The following is a 19,790-nucleotide window of genomic DNA, read 5'->3' as shown; positions in this document are numbered from 1 at the left end:
TAAATGAGACATTGAATTTCTATTATGTCACATAATAGCACTCACTAATGTACATTGTTATTTGCTCTGTCATGATTGTTATCTAAGAATAACTGGAAAAATGAAGAAAACCAAAAAAGAAAATAATCACATTTAGTTTCATTATATAACCACTATTAGCATCCTAGACTACATGCTTCTGGTCTTTTCCTGTTTGTATGAATGCCTAGGCACGTTTAATTTTTGTAAAATTAGAAATTATCATTTACTACCAGTCAATAATTTGCTTTATTAATTTACTTTTCTGAATGCAATGTACAGTCTTGTATACAGAATTAATAATTGCATATTAGTTCATCATATAATTGTTCTATAATTTATTCACTAAACATTAAATTGTTTGAATTTTTCACTCATTAATAATAGTAATCAGAAACAATCTGAATATATACTTTTTGGTTCATGTTTGATTATTTTTGGTATAAATGCATAGGAAACCATTAATTTTATTTTCATCGATAGTATATAAGACTTATAGTTTCCACATAACTTGCCAAGCCTGGGTACTATATTGCATATATATTTTTATCTTAGTCTAATAAAATGGGGCAAGTCATTTTACTTCTGAGCTTCAGATTCCTAACCTGTAAATTTAACTAATGAGTACAGAATTCAGAAATACAGTCACAGGTCATAAAGTTTATATTGATTCCAGAGTCTGTTGATGCTTAATATTTAAAATGTAGCTCAAATAAGAAAAGACTGGTGAAGCTGAGCTAACACTAGAAGAGGGTAAAGGGACGCCTGTGTGAGAGCAATTTAGCGGTCATGTCATAACTGGCCAGAATGTCCTAGTATTAATCAGACCTGTAGATTATAATTCAGAGAGTGGTGTAGGTAACAGATAAAATTCAAATTTATCATTATTTTTTTTTATTTCTGTCTGTCTTGCTAAAATTCAAACAGATCTTTGTTTTTGTCATGGATATACCTTAGTCGTTGAGCCTGACATATAGTAGGGGTTTAATAGTAATGTCTATTGAATGAACAGATAAGCTGAATAAGCTACCCCTACACCTGTCAAGAAGCTGCACACCCTGGTAACCAGCAGACCCTCCCCAAGATAAGTGTGATGAGCTGCCATGATTGAGGCCACTTGGATTTGCCTGTTCCCAGCAACAATTGCTGTGTCCCATGGCACAGTCTTTCAGATATGTCAATACCTTTAGCCTAGTTAAGAATCAGCCTCCCCTACACTCTTCACAACAATGTCTCTGCTCAAACCCACTAATTGTTGTCTCAATGGTTCAACACAAAGAATAGTATTATTTCCAAGTTCTTAGGAATACTACATTGCTGCTTATTTGTGCTACGTAGAGCAACCACCTAATGGGGTAGTTGTGAGTATATTCTATGAGATAATATAAAATATAGAACTATTCATCTAGGGAACATGATGTAGGTGTTAAAAGTCTAGGCTCCGGAGCCAATTCCCTGAAGTTCAAATCTGGGTTTCACAAGTTACTTGCTGTGTCATCTTGAGTTTATTACTTGATGACACCATGTTCAGTTTTCTCATCTGAAAAATACAATTAGTATCTAGTTTATAGGATCAATGTGTGGATTTAATGAGTTAAAACATGTGGAGAAGTAGAAATAATAAGTTAAAAATTACCTATTTTGATAATTATTTTTACCAGGAACAATAACATCATTTAAAATTTATTTATGTACCAGAAACCAGGTGTATATTATCTTAGATAATATTTAAAACAACTCTATGGGGTAACTATTATTTTTTCTACTTCATGAATAAGGATATTGAGGTTCAAAAAGTTTTAGTAATGCCCTAACATCATATAGCTAGTGGGTGCTAGAACCTGGATTTAAATACAGGTATACCTGAAACATGCTTTCACAGAGAAATTTTTCTTAACAGAAGTTGAAACATCTCCATTCCCCTTGACATTATAATTTATAATATCTGACTTCTAGCCTTTTTAGCCATGCTCACAATCTTAGAACATTTTTTTAAAAAAAAAAAAACTAACTTTAAATTCATGTGAATATTTAAACATTCATCTATTGGTCTGAGGGGCTATAGTTTCTAAGGATTCTTATAGTCACTTATAGTGATTTTACTGTGACCGAATTCACCAATCTCTGTGTTTCTTCTGCTAGGATTTTATCAAAATTAGCCAGTCAGTTAAATAATTAAGTATAATTTAAAGCCATAGGGTGGCAAATGATGACCAGAACAATTTGCATTCCATGGAGTAGATTTGGTAAGTTTATAAACCTAATAATCTCATGAAAAAAAAGAAACAAAGAAAGAAAAAACAGCTTTTCTTGCGAGATCAAATCATAACCATTTCAAGATTCATTTTTAACAATGTGTTGAAGTTACAGGTACTCTAATCTAACAGTGATTCTCTACACCTCGTAGAAGTATCCTGACACCAGCAGTAGTAGAGACTCATCTACTATAAAATAACTGGTTGACTGGGTTCTCTGTGAGTGGCCAATACCTTTCTCATCACAGTGACAGAAATGTAAACCCTTCCTAGACATGCCTGACAGACAAAACAATGATGAAAACTGAAAAATAATCCATTTACAGATGTCAACCAAGCCATTGTATTTGTGAGCATGATTCGCTATGCCATACTTGACAGATTATTTTTATATCCTTGAGACTCATCTTGTTTTCATTGATATATACCAAAAAATGTTCTGTTACATTTTTCCAGATGAATGAGTTGCGATATTTGGTAAAAATGTCTTTTGTAGTCAAGAGATTAAGATAGTATACTGAGAGCTAGCATAGCCATGAATTGGAAAAAGGATGTAATTTGTGTATGATGCTTATTTAGGAAACACATTAAATGTTAGCTATCATGGCATGAGTTTGTATAGGATTCAACCTGAAGTTTGACGATCTTACTTTTCTCTTCAACAGGTTAATTATGTATGGCTTTGTGAAGTCTATGGTATACGTTGGCCAGTTGAAAAATGGAGACTTCCATTTCACTGACTGTTTGTTTTTTGGTTCACTGATGTCTGCTACAGATCCAGGTAATTGCTCAAATAACATTTTCTTTACTATAAGATTCAAACATTTAAATCGAATGTCTCTCTAAGATCATCATCCAAGTCTACATAATAATTCTTTATTCCTCTTCATTTGCAATTGACACATCTGTTAGTGATAAAAAAAAAAGATGAACATTCTAATAGCTCAAAAAATAAATCTGAAATTCATTTCAGTAGTGGGAAAGACTCTTTAAAATTTATCATAGTTTATTTCTCTAGAATATATATACATTTTGAGATACAGTCTTTAATTTTTTTATATTTAACTTTTTTAAAAAATCTATTAAGTGAAATAGTAAAAATATTTTTTAAAAATTGTTTACTATGGAATTTTTCAAACATATTAAAAGTAAGAAGAATAGAAAAAAGTTGTAATATACCTTTAGCAATTATCAAATATGGCCAATGTTTTATCTATACCCACCTACATTCCCCTTTTATCATTATAATTATTAGTTTGTGTAGTAGTTTGTACAAATTAACACCAAAACAAGGGCTACATTTTACATCTAATTGATATGACTGTTGAGTCTCTTTTAATCTATATGTTCTCCCTCCATCTTCTTTTTGTCTTGCCATTTATTTGATGAAAAAAAGGAAATTTGTCTTGAGGTTGAATTGGATATGTTTTCTTATTTGTTTATCTATCCCTTGTATTTCTTATAAACTGATGGTTAAATCTAGAGGCTTAATCAGATTCAAGTTTATCTTTTTTGGCAAGAATATAGGTGGTGCTGCAAATCTCTATAGCATCACATCAGGAAGCACACGGTAATTAGTGATTTAGCTGTCAGACTGATCCACTTCACTATTGAATTGCTACTCCAACAAAGACCACCAAACGTACCTGTAGTTGAACAAGATGTGTTTAATACTTGTTGTAATGAAAGAGAATGCTCTCATAGGGAGTTAGAGGGGACTCATTATAGGACTTGGGCTTGTGTTTGGTGATTTTAGGGAGGATTTAAGGAATTGGGTCTTTGCTTCAGATTAGATACTGTCAGGAAACAGAAGTAATTGAGAATTTTAGTAACTCTGTCTTAGAAGGAAAGAAGACTGGATTGAGCCTAAAACTACAACTAGAGAAGAAGCAGTGGCCATTTATATAGCCAAGATGAGGGGTGGGATTTGGTCAGTTTTGTGCTTCAGACAGTGTTCATTATTTTGTGTTTACATGTGATCACATAGTAGTCTTGTTTTTGTCTTGATCCATCATGGTCACAGAATGACTTTGTCTGATGTTGTTCTGTGAAACTGTTTATGTTCAACAGGAGAACACCAAGGACCAGCTGACAGTAACAGGCCAGCTCCTAAATGTCAAAGACTACTTTTCTCTTTCTTAGAATGACCCTCTGGCCAGCAATATGGGCACCCTGTGGTGGCTTGTTATAAATTTAGACTCTCAGGCTCAACCTCAGACCTACTGTGTCAGATTTTAGAATTTAAAAATATCCTCAAGTGATTCATATGCACATTAAAGTTTGAGAAGCTTTACATTTTAGAGTTCACATTTCAGCTACTGGCTTTAGTTGCCATTGATGGCTATTGCTAATTTCAGTATTTGTGAGGACTTACGAACTAGTTGTATGCTACTTCTGTCCTACCTTTTGCATTTATCAACTGGTACTCTCCCATAAAGAAATAGTTTTACAGATCAATTATTTGAGTACTCATGATAGCATTTGAAAATAAAAAGCATGATAAATAATTGATTCTTTTCCTTTATTTACTAATTTTCTTTTTTTCTTTTGAAATAAGTTTTTTCCCCACTATCTTCCACATATGACCAAAGAAATTTTTTTGTGCCATATTAACACATGAATTTGAACATAGTTGATATATTTCAACCTACTGCTGTCATTTTTTTCGATGATCAAAATATTCTATTGTTGATAACTGGGAATCCCTTCAGGTTTCTCCTATATACTTTTGTCATGACCCCAATGGTCTTTCATAGTTTTTTTGTTTTGGGTAGGACTATAGGTTCCAATCTTATCTTGTTTGTTTTCTCTACCTTGGCTTGGTTCCAGCCATTTCTCCAAGAAGGCTTGGTTCTTTCTAAGATGGAAATATATTTATAGACCAAAGTTTGGGCACCAGGGGTTTTCATTGCTACTTGTTTGGTCACTGCTTCTAATATTTTTATTTGTTTTCAAGGAGAAATAATATCATATATTCATATTAATGTTTTTAGTTCAAATTTACTTAACTGCTTTGAATTTTTATTTGCATTTTAATTTTTTTTCTGCTTGTTTTTGTCGCCCTATTACATTAAAATAATTTACTTTTGTTTAAAGTATATATTTTCAAAATTATAATACGCATATGATTACTAAATTATGATTATCAAAAATTGCTTAGGATTTTGTTGTGATTCTTTTTAACTTTTGGATGTATTCCGCTAGAGATAAACAGTTAAAAATTACTCTGTTTTAAGAGCGCTTGAAATAATTTCTCCAAGTGGTTAAGTCACAAGTCAATATACAATTCATTTGTGTCATTTGCTTTTAATTATTGTTTTAAAATTAAATTAAATATCGACAGAATTCTAAAATGAAAACCATAGGGAAAAAAAAACAAGAAAAATTTAGCTTCTATCCTTGTGCCCTCGATCCTAATTTTTCCACCATTTTTGCTGGTTTTTATTTACCCTTCTATTTTTAATTTGAAGCAAATACACAAACATTCACATACTCTACTATATATTACTTCTTCACCTTACTATTTTTTAATTTATAGTATTTTGGAGAGTACTTACTTCATAGTACTATTTACAGATCTTTCTCATTCTCTTTTATAGCTGCAGAGGACACCATAGTTAATTCAATCAGTCATCTTTTGATGGACATTTGTGTTCTTTCTCATCTTTTGCAATTATGAATGGTATTGAAATTAATAGCTTTTCACATTTTGCTATTGTTTCTTTGAACTAGATTTCTAGAAATAGTTTAAAAGGTAAATGTCTTTGCAATTCTCCTAGTTGTGAAATTCCTCTCTATAAGTTTGTACCATTTTGTGTTTATACCAGAAATGTATGACAATATTTGTTCTTCACAGTCTTGATAATGCAGAATTTTGTCACAATTTTGTATTTTTATCCATATTAGATGTGATGGTTTGTATCTCCCTGTGGTTTGACTTACTTAGTACTTCTCTTATTCTGAATAAGATTGAACATTTGTTCATATATTTAGGGGACAAATGTATTTTTTTCCCCTGAAAACCAACTGTTTAGAAGAAGCCTTTTCTCAGCGGGGTTGTTGGTCTTTTACTTTTCAAGTTTTAGAAGCCCTTAATATATTAGAGATATTAACCCTTTGTCTGTAATGTGATACAAATATTTTCCCCAGGTTTTATGTTTTATTTTGCTTATAGGATGGAGAAAGAGAAATTTTTTTTAGTGTATGATGTTGACCTATTTCCTGAAAGAGGGTGAAATGAAAGTAGGTCTCAGATTTGGAACCTGTGGTTTAGAACCCTAGAGGATGTACAGCAATAGACTGCTCTATCTCCAGGGTTGAGGATGACCAGTCTTCATTACTTGAAGACTTCATGCTACACTCTTACGGCCCAGGGAGATGCAGGAGTTCCTTGGCAGCCACAAGAAGGATGGACTTGAGATAAAATATTTTCAACCCATCAATGATTTCTAGTTAGTTAGGGTTGTCCTTTTCTGCCATATATGGGCATTTTGCTTTTCATGGTCAGGTCTCATTTCATGTAACTGTTGCACAAATCTGCATGTTGAAAGCATTGAATCCAATGTTTCCTGGTCCCAATGCTAAAGGCCAAGTTTGTTATGTTCTACTGAGTCATGTGGCCAGCTCCAAGCACAGTTGTGTTCAAGCTTTGCTCCTTTTTTACTAGTGATATCCCTGGGGTTATATTTACACGACATGAAAACTGATTAAAATAGAAAAAAAATTCAACCCAGTAAGATTGTTATTTATCTACATTGTGTCAAATGACTGAGCTGACTGAATTTTTTGAAAATATGGAATTGATTCACAGCCATAAAGAGAATCCTGGGAACCATGTCCATTTTCCAAGTCTGGCACAGACCAGCTGTGCAGCTTTGGGTACCACTTAGCCTCTCTAGATTTTATGGGTTCTAAGAAGTGAAAGATATTTAATCTCAATTCTTCCAACCCCTTCATTTTACAGATGAAGAAAATTCCTTTTCAATCCAAAGCCTTGTGGTTTTAATCCCAACTTGGCAAATGTTAGAGATGATCTCACATGGCAGAGACTCACACATGAACAGGAATACTTAAGCTCCCTTCATTTACTGGGAGCTGATTGCTATATTAAAACATGCTGAACTTACTCTCTGCTAAATTGGTGCAATTTAAGATCTTCAGCAACCTTAAAACACCAAGTTAATCTTATCCCACAATTATTCATTTATCGCCTAAATTATTTTGACTCACTGATTTATAAAAGAGAAACTTTGTTCTTGAGGTCTGCTTTTTCTTGGCCTTTTTAAAGTTAATTCTTTCCCATTTAGCCTTAGCTAAATCTTAGCTAGGTGTTATTAACTATTCATATATTTCTTTATAGATACACTTTGAGACTTAAATCTAATTCTACATGTTTTGGACTGTCCTCAAGTAATTTTCAGTTTATGTTATTAGAATGGTTTGACTATTATTTAATTGATTTAATATCCTCTTTTCCTTACTGACAAAGATCTTGCTAATGATATGAAGGTCACTGGCAGCCCTTAACACAGAGTAGATAGCTAAAGGCAGACTCCCCCAACCCCCAAAGAAACTGTGTATGTTAAATGGCAGGATAGGGGAAGAAAGAAGTACTTAAAGGGCTTGATCAATGAGTCAGCTGTCTTCAGGTGTGTTTGCATAAGGGAAAGTAGGTGGATGGGAGAGGGGAGAGAAAAGGCCAACAAAATGGAAATAGAGTAAAAGCCCCAATGACTAGAAATAGATGCTTTAGTTAATATCCCTCATTTTACAAATAGCCAAAGGGAGCCCTCTGATCTCATGCAATCCTCCTACCTCTGGCTTGGGTTCCAGTTTGATAAAAATAGACTAAGATAGTGATTTTTATTAATAAGTCTGAAATGTTCTTTCTAGTGGATAGGTGATATAAAGGGAGAGGTCTTTCTTCAAGTGTATAAATATGATTGAGAATCCCAGAAATGTTCTTTGAACACACCAATCTTGTTGCTGTCCCAGGGTATTCACATCTGTTTTCCCTCTCTCCTCTCCTTCCTCTGGTCTTGGCCCAATTGTCATCTCAATGAGACCTTTCCTAACAATCCTGTCCAAAACTGTACTTTTCCTACCCCTACACTATCACCCCCAAATTCCCATCCCCTTGCCTTGTCTTACTTCTTCTACAGTACTAATCACTATTGGTCTATTTATTCACTTCCTTATTGCTTTGAGGGAGGAGATTTTTTTTCTAATTTTTCTGTTTTCCCCCTTTCTTTTCACTAATATTTCTAGTATCTAGAATAGCATGTTTTCAATTAATACTTTTTAAATTAGCAAATTAATAAAATTGTGAAAGAAACTGCTAGAGTGAAGTGTGGAGCATGAAAGGGAATCTCTTCTTAACTATGAACTGTGAAGCAGTTGAATATCCCAGATCACTCTCAGCTTGATAAGGGATATCATGGTCCCATAAGGGACAGTGACTCAAGGTAAGCATGGAACGAACTTCCTGCACATAGCTGAACTTACAGCACATAGCTGAGTGGAAATATTGGTTTTTGTCCTCTGAAAAAGATATATTCAACTAAAAAAAATATCTTTTGTAACTTTCTTCTCATCTATGAAGCCAACATTTCTTTCTCTCTGTATCCAGAGAGTGCTAAACCATGGACTGTAGACTTGCAGAAGTAGTTAAATATGGAGTGTGGGGGCTTTTTTTAGGCTGAAAGGTATCTAAAATAGTAGCTTCCTTCAGGAAAAGGAAGAACTCAGCACATTATGTTAAGTATTAATCACCCAGGAGATGCTGTAAACTCATCCTGGTATTTACAGAACTGACATTTCTTCCAAAGTCTCCAGGAAGCTACTCATTCAAGCACATGTGGGCTGTGCATTTTCTTACTTCACTAATGTCCTTGTTTCCTATTTGAATTAAAATGTCTTTATTTTATATGATGCAGCTGTATTAAGATTAAATACAGATGCACTATTTTGAACTCCAGAAGTGTTAGTCCAGTATTTAAAACTAGAAAATAATTCTTACTTCATAGACTTGTCCTATTTTATTTTCTCTCAAGAAAATAAATCCAGGTTGTCCTGATTTAAGTAACCTCAAATTGGGCTCACTGGAGAATTGCCTTGCTCAGTTTGGTAGCTACAAGTCACATGTGGTTACTTGAAATGTGGGTAGGCCAAATTGATGAGCTCTAAGTATAAAATACACCCTAGACCTCAAAGACTTAATATGAAAAAAAGAGTAAAATATCTCATTGATAATCTTATATTGATTACATTTTGAAATGATAATATTTAATATTGTTAAAAAATATATACTCTTAAAATTAAGTCTGCTCATTTTTTTTTACATTTTTAATGTGGTTACTAGAAAATTTTAAATTACATAAGTGGTTTACCTTGCATTTTATTGGATTATGCCACTGTAAAGCAATATAGATATAGAACTGTTCTAGGCCAAAAACTGAAAATTTTTTCAAGCTTTATTGAGATATTATTGACATATAGCACATGTATGTTTAAGGTGTGCAATGTGATGATTTTATACCCAAAACAGTGCAAAATGATTACTGTAGAGTTAGTTAACCTCTATCTCTTCACATAATTACATACTTTTTAATGTGTAAAAAAAATGTGGATTCATGATCTACTTTCTTAACAACTTTCAAGTATACAATAGAGTATCAATAACTATCATCACCATGCTGTATATAGATCCCCAGAACTTATTCATCGTATAGCTGACAGCTTGTACCCTTTGACTGACATCTCCCTATTTCTCCCAACTCAGTCCCTGGCAACCACTATTCTGCTATTTATTTCTACGAGTTAAGCTTTCCTAAATTCCACACAAAAATATGATCCATAATGGAAATACCACAATTGACAATTGAGAAGAATTAAACACAGATACAATAAACCACACAGATTGTGGCATTTGGTGATATATAGACACTTTATTTTTACCAGATTGAACTATGTGTGAAATTTTCTTTCTAAAGTCCCTTTCCAGTCTTATTATTCTGCTCCAACACATAACTCAAGAAGTATTTACACCCTTGCTTCAGAAGCAAAGAGAAAGGAGAGTAAATATCTATATGATTTAAATATCATGTATGTACCATTTAAAACTATAAATATGGCAACCTCTGATTTGAGAGAAGTAGATTAAATAAACTCCTGTTCAAGTATCTCAATTGTTTCTTTTCCATTGTAGAACAAAAATAACAAGTTTTTAAAGCCTGAAAATCCCAGAGCTGTTTTTTAAATGCCCATTACTGTTTTGTTTTATATAACTTGTCAGAAATCCAAGAAACTTAACATTTATATTATGTTAGCCCTGTTTCAAAGGATGTTGATGTGTTTAATGTTCCTAAATTGGGTAAACTCAATAGCAAAAATAAATGTTTACCTAAAAGTAGTAAATATAGACTACTCATGTAGCCACTTGGGAGAAATACAGTCCATAATTGTTTTCATTAAGTTTAGAATTTAAAAATCTAGTCAGTGTAAATTATTAGTTCAATTCACCTATTAAACCAGTCAAAGTATACATAGTGCTAAATAGGATCCATTTCTTTATCATCATAAACATTAAAAAACATTAAATAATTTTTAATGACTACAACATGGTACAAAAGGCCCATTGAGTTTTGCAAACTGCATGGAAATATCTATTGAATATTGGTTAGGAACACTGTCCACAATATGGGATAGGCTTGTGTTTAAATCCTCATTCTTTCTCACCCATTTGAGCCTCAGTTTCTCCATCTCTATAATGGGGATAATAAGACTTCTTTTAAAGTTCCTTTATCAGGATTAAATGAGATAATATATTGTTCTTTTTAATTGTTATATTGTTATTACTATTTTATGCTATTCTAAGGTGAAGCTGTTGTTTTACCAACAGCAAATGAGGTGTACACATTTTTGCTTGTTTTTCTGGTAATAGTAATGGTTTTTCTAAATTTACATACTTCTTTAATAGAGTACTCTGTTGACCAACCCTTGGGAGTTGCTTAGTTTGAGTTGGGAATGTAATATACATAATGTGGTAATTTTACACAAATACATTTTATATTTATTTTTATAAGTAAAAGATAGTAATTTGTAAAAGTAAATATCAGACATTGCTATTTTATCCTTATATATTTTTGTGTACATCTCCTTAATTATGGACATTAATCTAACATAACCATGAGGCCGTTATCAAACCTGCAAAAATTTCCGTAATCCATTGGTATCATCTAATACCCATCCCATATTCAAATTTCTCTGACTTTTGCCTTTTTCTTTAATCAGAACTCAGACAATATTCACATGTGACATTTAGCTCTGCATTCTCTTTTAGTCCAGAGCAGTGCTCCCTCCCTCTCTTTATTATGCTGTTGACTTGTTGAGAAAGTTTGGTCAATTGTACATTTGTTCATTTGCTTACTTGTGATGTCATTTACTTGTTCCTATACCCTCATACTCCTGTAAGTGAAACTTAATTCAAAAAGTCTTGATTAGTTTCAGGTTCACATGTGTTTGCAAACGTACTGCATAGGGGATGGTGTATAGATCATGTCACTTCATATCAAAAACTATGCATTCTCTGGGTGTTGACTTTTAGTGATGCAAAGTGTGATCAGATGGTTCAGGTTGTGACAGCCTGATTTCTCCTTGTGAATTTACCCATGAAACTTCATGTAATAGTTTTATCCATCAATGCTTATTTTATGAACCTATTATTTTCATTAAAATTGACGAAATGGAACATATACTTGCAAAAAAATAAATTTGAACCACTCTCTTACACCGTTTATAAAAATAAACTCAAAATGGATTAAAGACTTAAATGTAAGGCTGGAAACCATAAAATTCCTAGAACATAGAAGTAATAAAATATTTGACATCAGTCTTAGTAATACCTTTTCGGATATATCCACTTAAGCAAGGGAAACAAAACAAAAATAAACGAATGGGACTTCATCAAAGCAACAAGTTCCTGCCTAGCAAAGGAAGCTATCAATTAAATGAAAAAACAATGCACTGAATGGGAAAATATATTCGCAAATGACGTATCCTATAAGGGGCTACTATCCAAAATACGTAAGAAACTCACACAATGTAAAAACAAAAATACAAACAATCCAATCAAAAAATAGACAGAAGACATGAAGAGGTACTTCTACAAAGAAGACATACAGATGGCCAACAGACATATGAAAAGATGGTCAACATCATTAACTATCAATGAAATGCAAATCAAAACCACAATGAGGTATCACCCCACAAAAGTCAGAATGGCTACTATCAAAAAGTCAACAAATAAGTGTTGGTAAGGATTTGGAGAAAAAGAAACCCTCATGAACTGTTAGTGGGACTATGAATTGGTACAGCCACTATAGAAAATGGTATGAAAATTTCCCCCCAAAAATAAAAATAGAACTATTATGCAACCTGGTGCTTCCACTTCTGTATATTTACCTGAAAAAATTGAAAACACTACTCGAAAAGATATACGTACCCTTATGTTCATTGCAGCATTATTTATAATAGCTAAGATATGGAAGCAACCTAAGTTTTCACTGATACACAAATGGATAAAGAATACACACACACACACATTATATATATATAACTCAGCAATAAAAAAGAATGAAATTCTACCATTTGCAGCAACATAGATGGACCTAAAGGGTATTATGCTAAGTGAAATAAGTCAAATGGAGAAAGATAAACACAGCACAATTTCATTTATATTTGGAATTTGAAACAAATGAACAAAGGAAACAAAACAAAAACAAACTTATAATAACATATAAAACTGATGGTTGACAGATGGGCGTAGAGTATAAGGATGGGTGAAAAGGGGGAAGGGGAATATAGTAAATAATAATGTGACAAATTTGCATGGTGACAGATGGTTACTAGATTTAGTATGGGGATCATATCATAAGCTATATAAATGTTGAATTACTATATTGTACCCCTGAAACTAATGATATTATATGCCAATTATGATTTTTAAAAAATAATATTTTTTTTCTATCTCCTATCTCCCCCATTTTTATTTAAATAATTTAGGACAAAAATAAAGCAAAAGACATCTTTAAAAAAAGATCAACAAAATGATGATTTTTAAAAAATTCTTTTCTTTCAAATTATTAACTAGAATTATTCTTGCAACAAAACTATCCTATATTATTATTTTAAACCACTCTTTATATTATCTAAAAGGCATGTGCAGACTTTTCTAGATCTTTGGTCTAATGAAGTACCTATAAACAAATTTCTATTTTAAACATATGCCAATGCCATCAAAAATTATTATTAACAATAATTTTTGAATTTTTGTGGTAGGCAAAATAATGGTCCTCCAAAGGTATAAGGTCTTAATACCCAGAGCCTGTGAATCTGTTACTTACATTGTAATAAATGCTTTGCCAATGTCATTAAGTTAAGGACCCTGCAGTTGGGGTATTATATTGGATTATCTGAGTGCACCCAATCTTACCACATGGGTTCCGAAAAGCGTTGAGTATATTTCCTGGCTGTGATTAAAGAAAGATGTGACTATGAAAGAAAGACACAGAGATATACAATTTTGCTGACTTCGACAATGGTGGAAAGGGACTGTGAACCAGGAAATATGAGTGGCCTCTAAAAGCTGGAAAGGACTAGAAAATTTATTCTCTCCTAGAGCCTCCAGAAAAGAATACAGCCCCACTGACACAGATTTTATCCCACTGAGACTCATATCAGACTTCTGACCTACAAAACTATAAGGTTATACTTTTGTATTATTTTAAGCCACTAAGCTTGTGCTAATTCATTATAGCAACAAAGAAAACTAATATAATTTTTAAATGTTATCAAACATATAGTTAGCTTTAAATTTTCCAAATTGTCTTATAATATTTTTATAGCTACTCTATTAGATCAAGATCCAGACAATGTCTGCACACTGCTTTTAGATTACATAAGGAATGATTTAAAAATAAAATTATATTATACTTTTGCAAAAAGAGGCTTTGAATCATTTCATCTAACACCTTTATTTTACAAACTAAGATTTAGAGGTGAAGGACTTGGTCCCAAGACACTCATGTCAAAAAAAAAAAAATCACAAAGATCAGCAGTAGGTTCTGAGAAAGTGTTGACCTTACCTTGACTTTCTTGCCCTTATTACCTATTGTAATTTATCCGGTGTTGCTAAAGTCATATAGATGCCTATATGAAACATGATGCTGGTGAAGCCTTGAGCTCTGTGCAGTTTCCACAGAAATAACGGGTACTGAGCTTTCTATACCATGAGTAGCAGGAGCACCTATATACCAGCTTTACAGATGTTCTTACAGGGAAACTAGAAAGCTACAAATCCTCCAAAAAGTTTTAGATTGTAGAAATCTGTGGATCTTTGTGATGGGGAGGGAGGAATAAGTTGACATGCTTGACTCTGCATGAGTGAACTTGATCTCCTTGATTTCTGGATAAGGAGACCTCCTCCAGGTGCCCGAAGGGTAGTCTACCTGTTTCTATACCACTGCCACTTACAGCACTGTAGTCCTAGAGGGTAGTACAATAGCCTTAAGCCTCAATATGCCAATGAAGAAAAATAAAAACACAATAAGACTTTACAGCAGCCTGAGAGGAGGAAGATTAGTTAGAACAAATGTAACGCTCGCTCAAAATAGATTCCTGAAATAGTCAAAAAGCCATTTGAACAACTCTATGAGAAATTGTAGGAGGATCAGGGCAAATAAAATTCATGATTTTCCAAGTAAACAATTGAGTAGATAGGTTAAAGAAGAGAATAGTGCAGTCTTACCTCCCTTCTACAACAGATAATCGTGTGGCCTAAAATGTCAATAGTGCCAAGACTGCGAAACCCTACATTAGCCAATTGCTCAGGTCAGAGTTTAGACCCTTAGGGAAAACAGCAGTGGTAATCCACTAGTCTCAGGATTTGTAGAGAAAGGAAATGACAGGTTTTCAACTCCATACCTTGGATCTTTTGCACTACCCTGATGTTATTCCCATGAGTACCTGTTCCAATGTCTAACCATTTGTGTATGCTTTGCCTGGAAAGGAAGCAAGCAATAATTACTCCAGGGAAATGCAAGTGAGCTGAAAAGGTGGAGCTTAAACATTTTTTTCTAAACTGCCTTTTCACTGCTGTGTATGGCTGCCCTTTGCTGGAAGCTGCTGAATCCTTTCCACCTTTCTTAACTCCCTTCCACAAGCAGCAATTCAAAATAGCCTTCCTTTTCCCTGGGGGATTCTCATGGCTTTTGTTGGTATTGTTGTTCCTTTTGTTACTTCTAATTCCTTTTTTCTCCCTATACTTTCTCTATCATTTATTTTGGGGAGGAAGCCAATAGCCTATGGTAACTCACCATTTTGGTGATGGGAAGAATGCTATGATAAAAAATGCCACTTTTCTCCAAATTAATAGAAAATTTTAATGAAATTCTCATGAAAACTTACCACTTAAAAAAATGGAACTGGTGAATTCTGGCCAAGATGGCATAGTAAGTAGACACTATGTTTGCCTCATCTCATGACCACATCAAAATTACAACTAAACTACAGAACGACCATCATTGGAAGTCCCCTGGGGTCTAGCTGAACAGAAGTCCTACAACTAGGGACATACAGAAGAGGCCAACTTTGAGGCCGGTAGGAGGGGAAGAGACATGAAATGGGCTGATCACACAACTGCATGTGGTGGTTGAGAATCAGGAGAGATATCTCAGCTACTGAGGTCCTGCCAGAGGAGCGAGGGGTCCCAGCCCTGCAATGGGGTCCCAAGCTCAGGGTCCTAGTAACAAGAAAAGAAGTCCCCACAAACTCTGGCTGTGAAAATTGGTGAAGTTTGTGGCTAAGTGAGACAAAGGCCTGCTAGACTCCCAGGCATTCTTCTTGGCATTCTTCTTAAAGGGCCTGTGCACAGATTTACTCACACTCACTCTGAGCTCCAGTGCTAGGACAGCACCAGACATATGGGGAAGAACTGAGTTGTCTGGCTTCAGGGAGAGGGCTGTAGGGGCAAATTTCTCCCAGACAGAAGTGCTAGTAAAATCCATTGTTCTTTTGTTGAGCCCTCCCCATGATTGCAGACCTAGGAGGCTCCCATCTCTAAGCTCCATGAACCTTGCTAACACTGGTCACCCTGGTGATTCCCTAAGACCTCATCCCTCCCAACTTGTAGGCCCACCTAAGCCTCTTCCAGTGTTTTTTTTTTTTCCCATACAAATGGCTTGTCTTAGCTCATGCTACAGACTTTCCTAAAATCACTCAAATGTCCACAAAACCCAAACAAGCAGCATCTGGCCTCAGCATACCCCCTACCTATTACTGAGCAGCTTAAGCCTGGCACTAGCAGCAGCCAACCTCAGTTTGCGGCTACGCTTCTCGAGGTACTTTTAAGGCCAGCACAAGTAGCAGCCATCTGAGGATTAATTGATGACCCTTGCTAGGTGGCCTCAAGGCCACCTAGCTTGCAACTGAAGTTGGCCTGTGGTGGGTCACTCCCAGGATGCCCTTGGGCCAGCACTCCCTGTGATGGGCTTTGACCATAGCCAGAGTACCACCTAGGGCTGCATCTGAGGATGACACACCCAAAGAGCAGACTAGGCAGGCATCAGAGCCCTGCTAAAGTGAATCCTGCTCCACAGGGCCAGCTGCTCACTGGCCAGTCTTCAGAACTAATCAGCCTATGGGTCAATCACTCCAACCAATGTGAAATTATGATAAGAGGGCACACACAACCTAGACAAGGGACACAACCCAGCTCAGGTGACCAGGGAAGACTGCCACTAAGCACCACAGGACACCTACTATATAGAGCCACTCTTCTAAGACCAGGAGACTTAGGAGCCTTACCTAACACAAAGAAACAAACACAGGTAGGCAGTCAAAATGGGGAGACAAAGAAACATGTCCAACACAAAGGAACTGAACAACTCCAGATTAAAGAACTCAACAAAAATGGAGACAAGCAATCTACTAGATGCAGAATTCAAAACATTGGTTATAAGGGAGGTCAATGAACTTAGGAAAAGCATTAGTGAATTCAGTGAGAACTTTAGCAAAGAGATAGAAAACATGAAAATGGAGATAGGAAACATAAAAAAGAACCAGTGAGAAATGAAGAATACAATAACCAAAATAAAGACTACCTTAGAGGGAATCAACAGCAGGTTAGATGAAGCAGAGGATCGAATCAGCAACTTAGAAGCTGAAGTAGCAAAAACACCCGATCAGAACAGCAACAATAAAAAAAGAGTTCAAAAATGTAGGGATAGTTTAAGGTGCCTCTGGGACATCATCAAGCATGCACAGAAGGTGAAGAGAGAGAGAAAATAATTGAAAATGTATTTGAAAAAAATAATGATTGAAAACTTCCCCAATCTGGCAAAGGAAATAGACATATAACCCGAGGAAATACAGTGAGCCCCAAACAAGATGAATGGAAAGAGGCCCATATACCAAGACACAATATAATTAAAATGCCAAAGGTTAAAGACAAAGAGATAATCTTAAAAGCAGCGAGAGAAAAGCAATTACTTACCTACAAGGGAACTCTCATAAGACTGTCAGTTGATTTCTCAATTGAAACTTTGTGAACCAGAAGGAATTGGCGGGAAATATTCAAAGTGATGAAAAGCAAGATTATTCTACCCAGCGATGCTATCATTTAGAATCAAAGGATAGCTAAAAAGCTTCCTAGACAAGAAAAAGCTAAAGAAGTTTATTACCACCAAAACAGTATTACAAGAAATGTTACAAGGACTTCTTTAAGGAGAAGAAAAATATATATCAAAATTCTGGATAATAAAATGGCAATAGTTACATATCTACCAATAATTATTTAAATGAAAAAGCATTAAATGCTCCCATAAAAGATACAGTAGCTGAATGAATAAGTAAACTAGATCCATACATATGATGCCTATAAGAAACTCATTTCTGATTGAAAAACACACACACAACTCAAGTAAAGAGATGAAAACATGAAAAAAAATGTGGAATAGCAATACTTAGCCAGACAAAATAGACTTTAAGCAAAGACTACACTGAGAGACAAAGACCCAGTAATCACACTTCTGGGTATTTATCTGAAGAAATGCAAAACACTTTGAAGAGACATGTGCATTTGAATGTTCATTTCAACATTATTTACAATAGTCAAGATATGAAGGCAATCTGGATTTTCATCAGTGGATGAATCGATAAAGAAAAGGTGGTACATTTATACAATGGGTCATTGCTACACTATAAAAAAAATTTTTTAAGAAAATGAAATCTTGCCATTTGCACGAACATGGATAGACCTAGAGGTTATTGTGCTGAGTAGAGTAAGTCATACAGAAAAAGACAAATGCTATATGATTTCACTTACATGTGGAATAAAAGGAACAAAATAAATAAACAAAACAGAAACAGTCTCCTAGATATAGACAACATTTTGTGGGTTGCCAGATAGGAGGGGGATTGAAGGGGTGAGTAAAGGTGAGGAAGGGATTAAGAAATAGAAATTGGCAGTTACAAAACAGTCTTGGGGATGTAAAGTATAGTATAAGGAATATAGTCAATGATTGTAATAACTATATATGGATTTATTGGGGTGATCACTTCATAAGTTATATAAATGTCTAATTCCTATGTCATACACCTGTATGCCAACTATAATCACAAAATATAAACAAACAAACAAACAAACAAATAAATAAATAAATATTTTGAAAAATGGAACTGGATAAAATTATCTTAAAGTTTAGAAGTATGAAGGGAACTGCCTAATCAGGTAGAAGAATAAACCATTATAATTAAATCAATATGATATTGGCCTAAGACTAGAAAAACTAGTGGAAAATAGTAGAGGTTCCAGAAATTAAACCCGGTATTAATGAGGATTTGATGATATTTCAATTCAGTGGGAAAGGATGGTTTATTTAACAAATGATACTTACATAATTGCCTGCCTATCTATTTAGAAGATGATGAAATTACACACTTATCTAACCATTCACAAAAATATATTTAGAAGAATTAAAATGTAAATTTAAATAAAGTAAAAAAAGTCGGTAAATCTATATTTATAAATTAAAGGTATGGAAACTCTTCTCAATAAAAAATAGAAAACCAGAATCTGTAAATGAAGAACAGACATATTTAACTATATAAAAATAACACTTTCAAATAAGAAAAGATACCATAAACAAAATCGATAAACAGATAATACTTTGGCAGAAAACATTTAAATATATCGGAACAGTGTATTACTATCTCTTTAATATACAAAAAAAAAAAAAAAAAACTTTTAAATGACTATCTGGCAATAAATAACAGAAAAATGGGCAAAGACTGTGAAGAGGCAATTCATAGGACAAATGCACTTGGGCTACGAATATAAAAAGTTGTTCTAACTCAGCAAAAGTGATAGAAATGTAAAATAAAGTAACAATATATCATTTTACCCCTAGTAGTGTGACAACAATTATAATACCAAGTAGCAGTCATTGCTGGCAGGAAGGC

General features: G+C 34.1%; 1 protein-coding gene across 1 annotated transcript in view; it reads left to right on the top strand.

The window, feature by feature from the left end:
* Positions 1–19,790, top strand: part of SLC9A9 (solute carrier family 9 member A9) — a 507,404-nt gene that overhangs the window by 128,580 nt on the left and 359,034 nt on the right. Inside the window, exon 5 of the mRNA XM_016165975.2 lies at positions 2,939–3,054. Within this exon, the coding sequence (XP_016021461.2) occupies positions 2,939–3,054 (116 nt within the window). The remainder of the gene's footprint in view (positions 1–2,938; positions 3,055–19,790) is intronic.

This window comes from Rousettus aegyptiacus, unplaced genomic scaffold (assembly GCF_014176215.1).
Source record: "Rousettus aegyptiacus isolate mRouAeg1 unplaced genomic scaffold, mRouAeg1.p scaffold_m13_p_4, whole genome shotgun sequence".
In the NCBI taxonomy this organism is placed as follows: domain Eukaryota; kingdom Metazoa; phylum Chordata; class Mammalia; order Chiroptera; family Pteropodidae; genus Rousettus; species Rousettus aegyptiacus.
The sequence above is the reverse complement of the archived record's forward strand: the minus strand, read 5'-3'. Positions and strand labels throughout refer to the sequence as shown.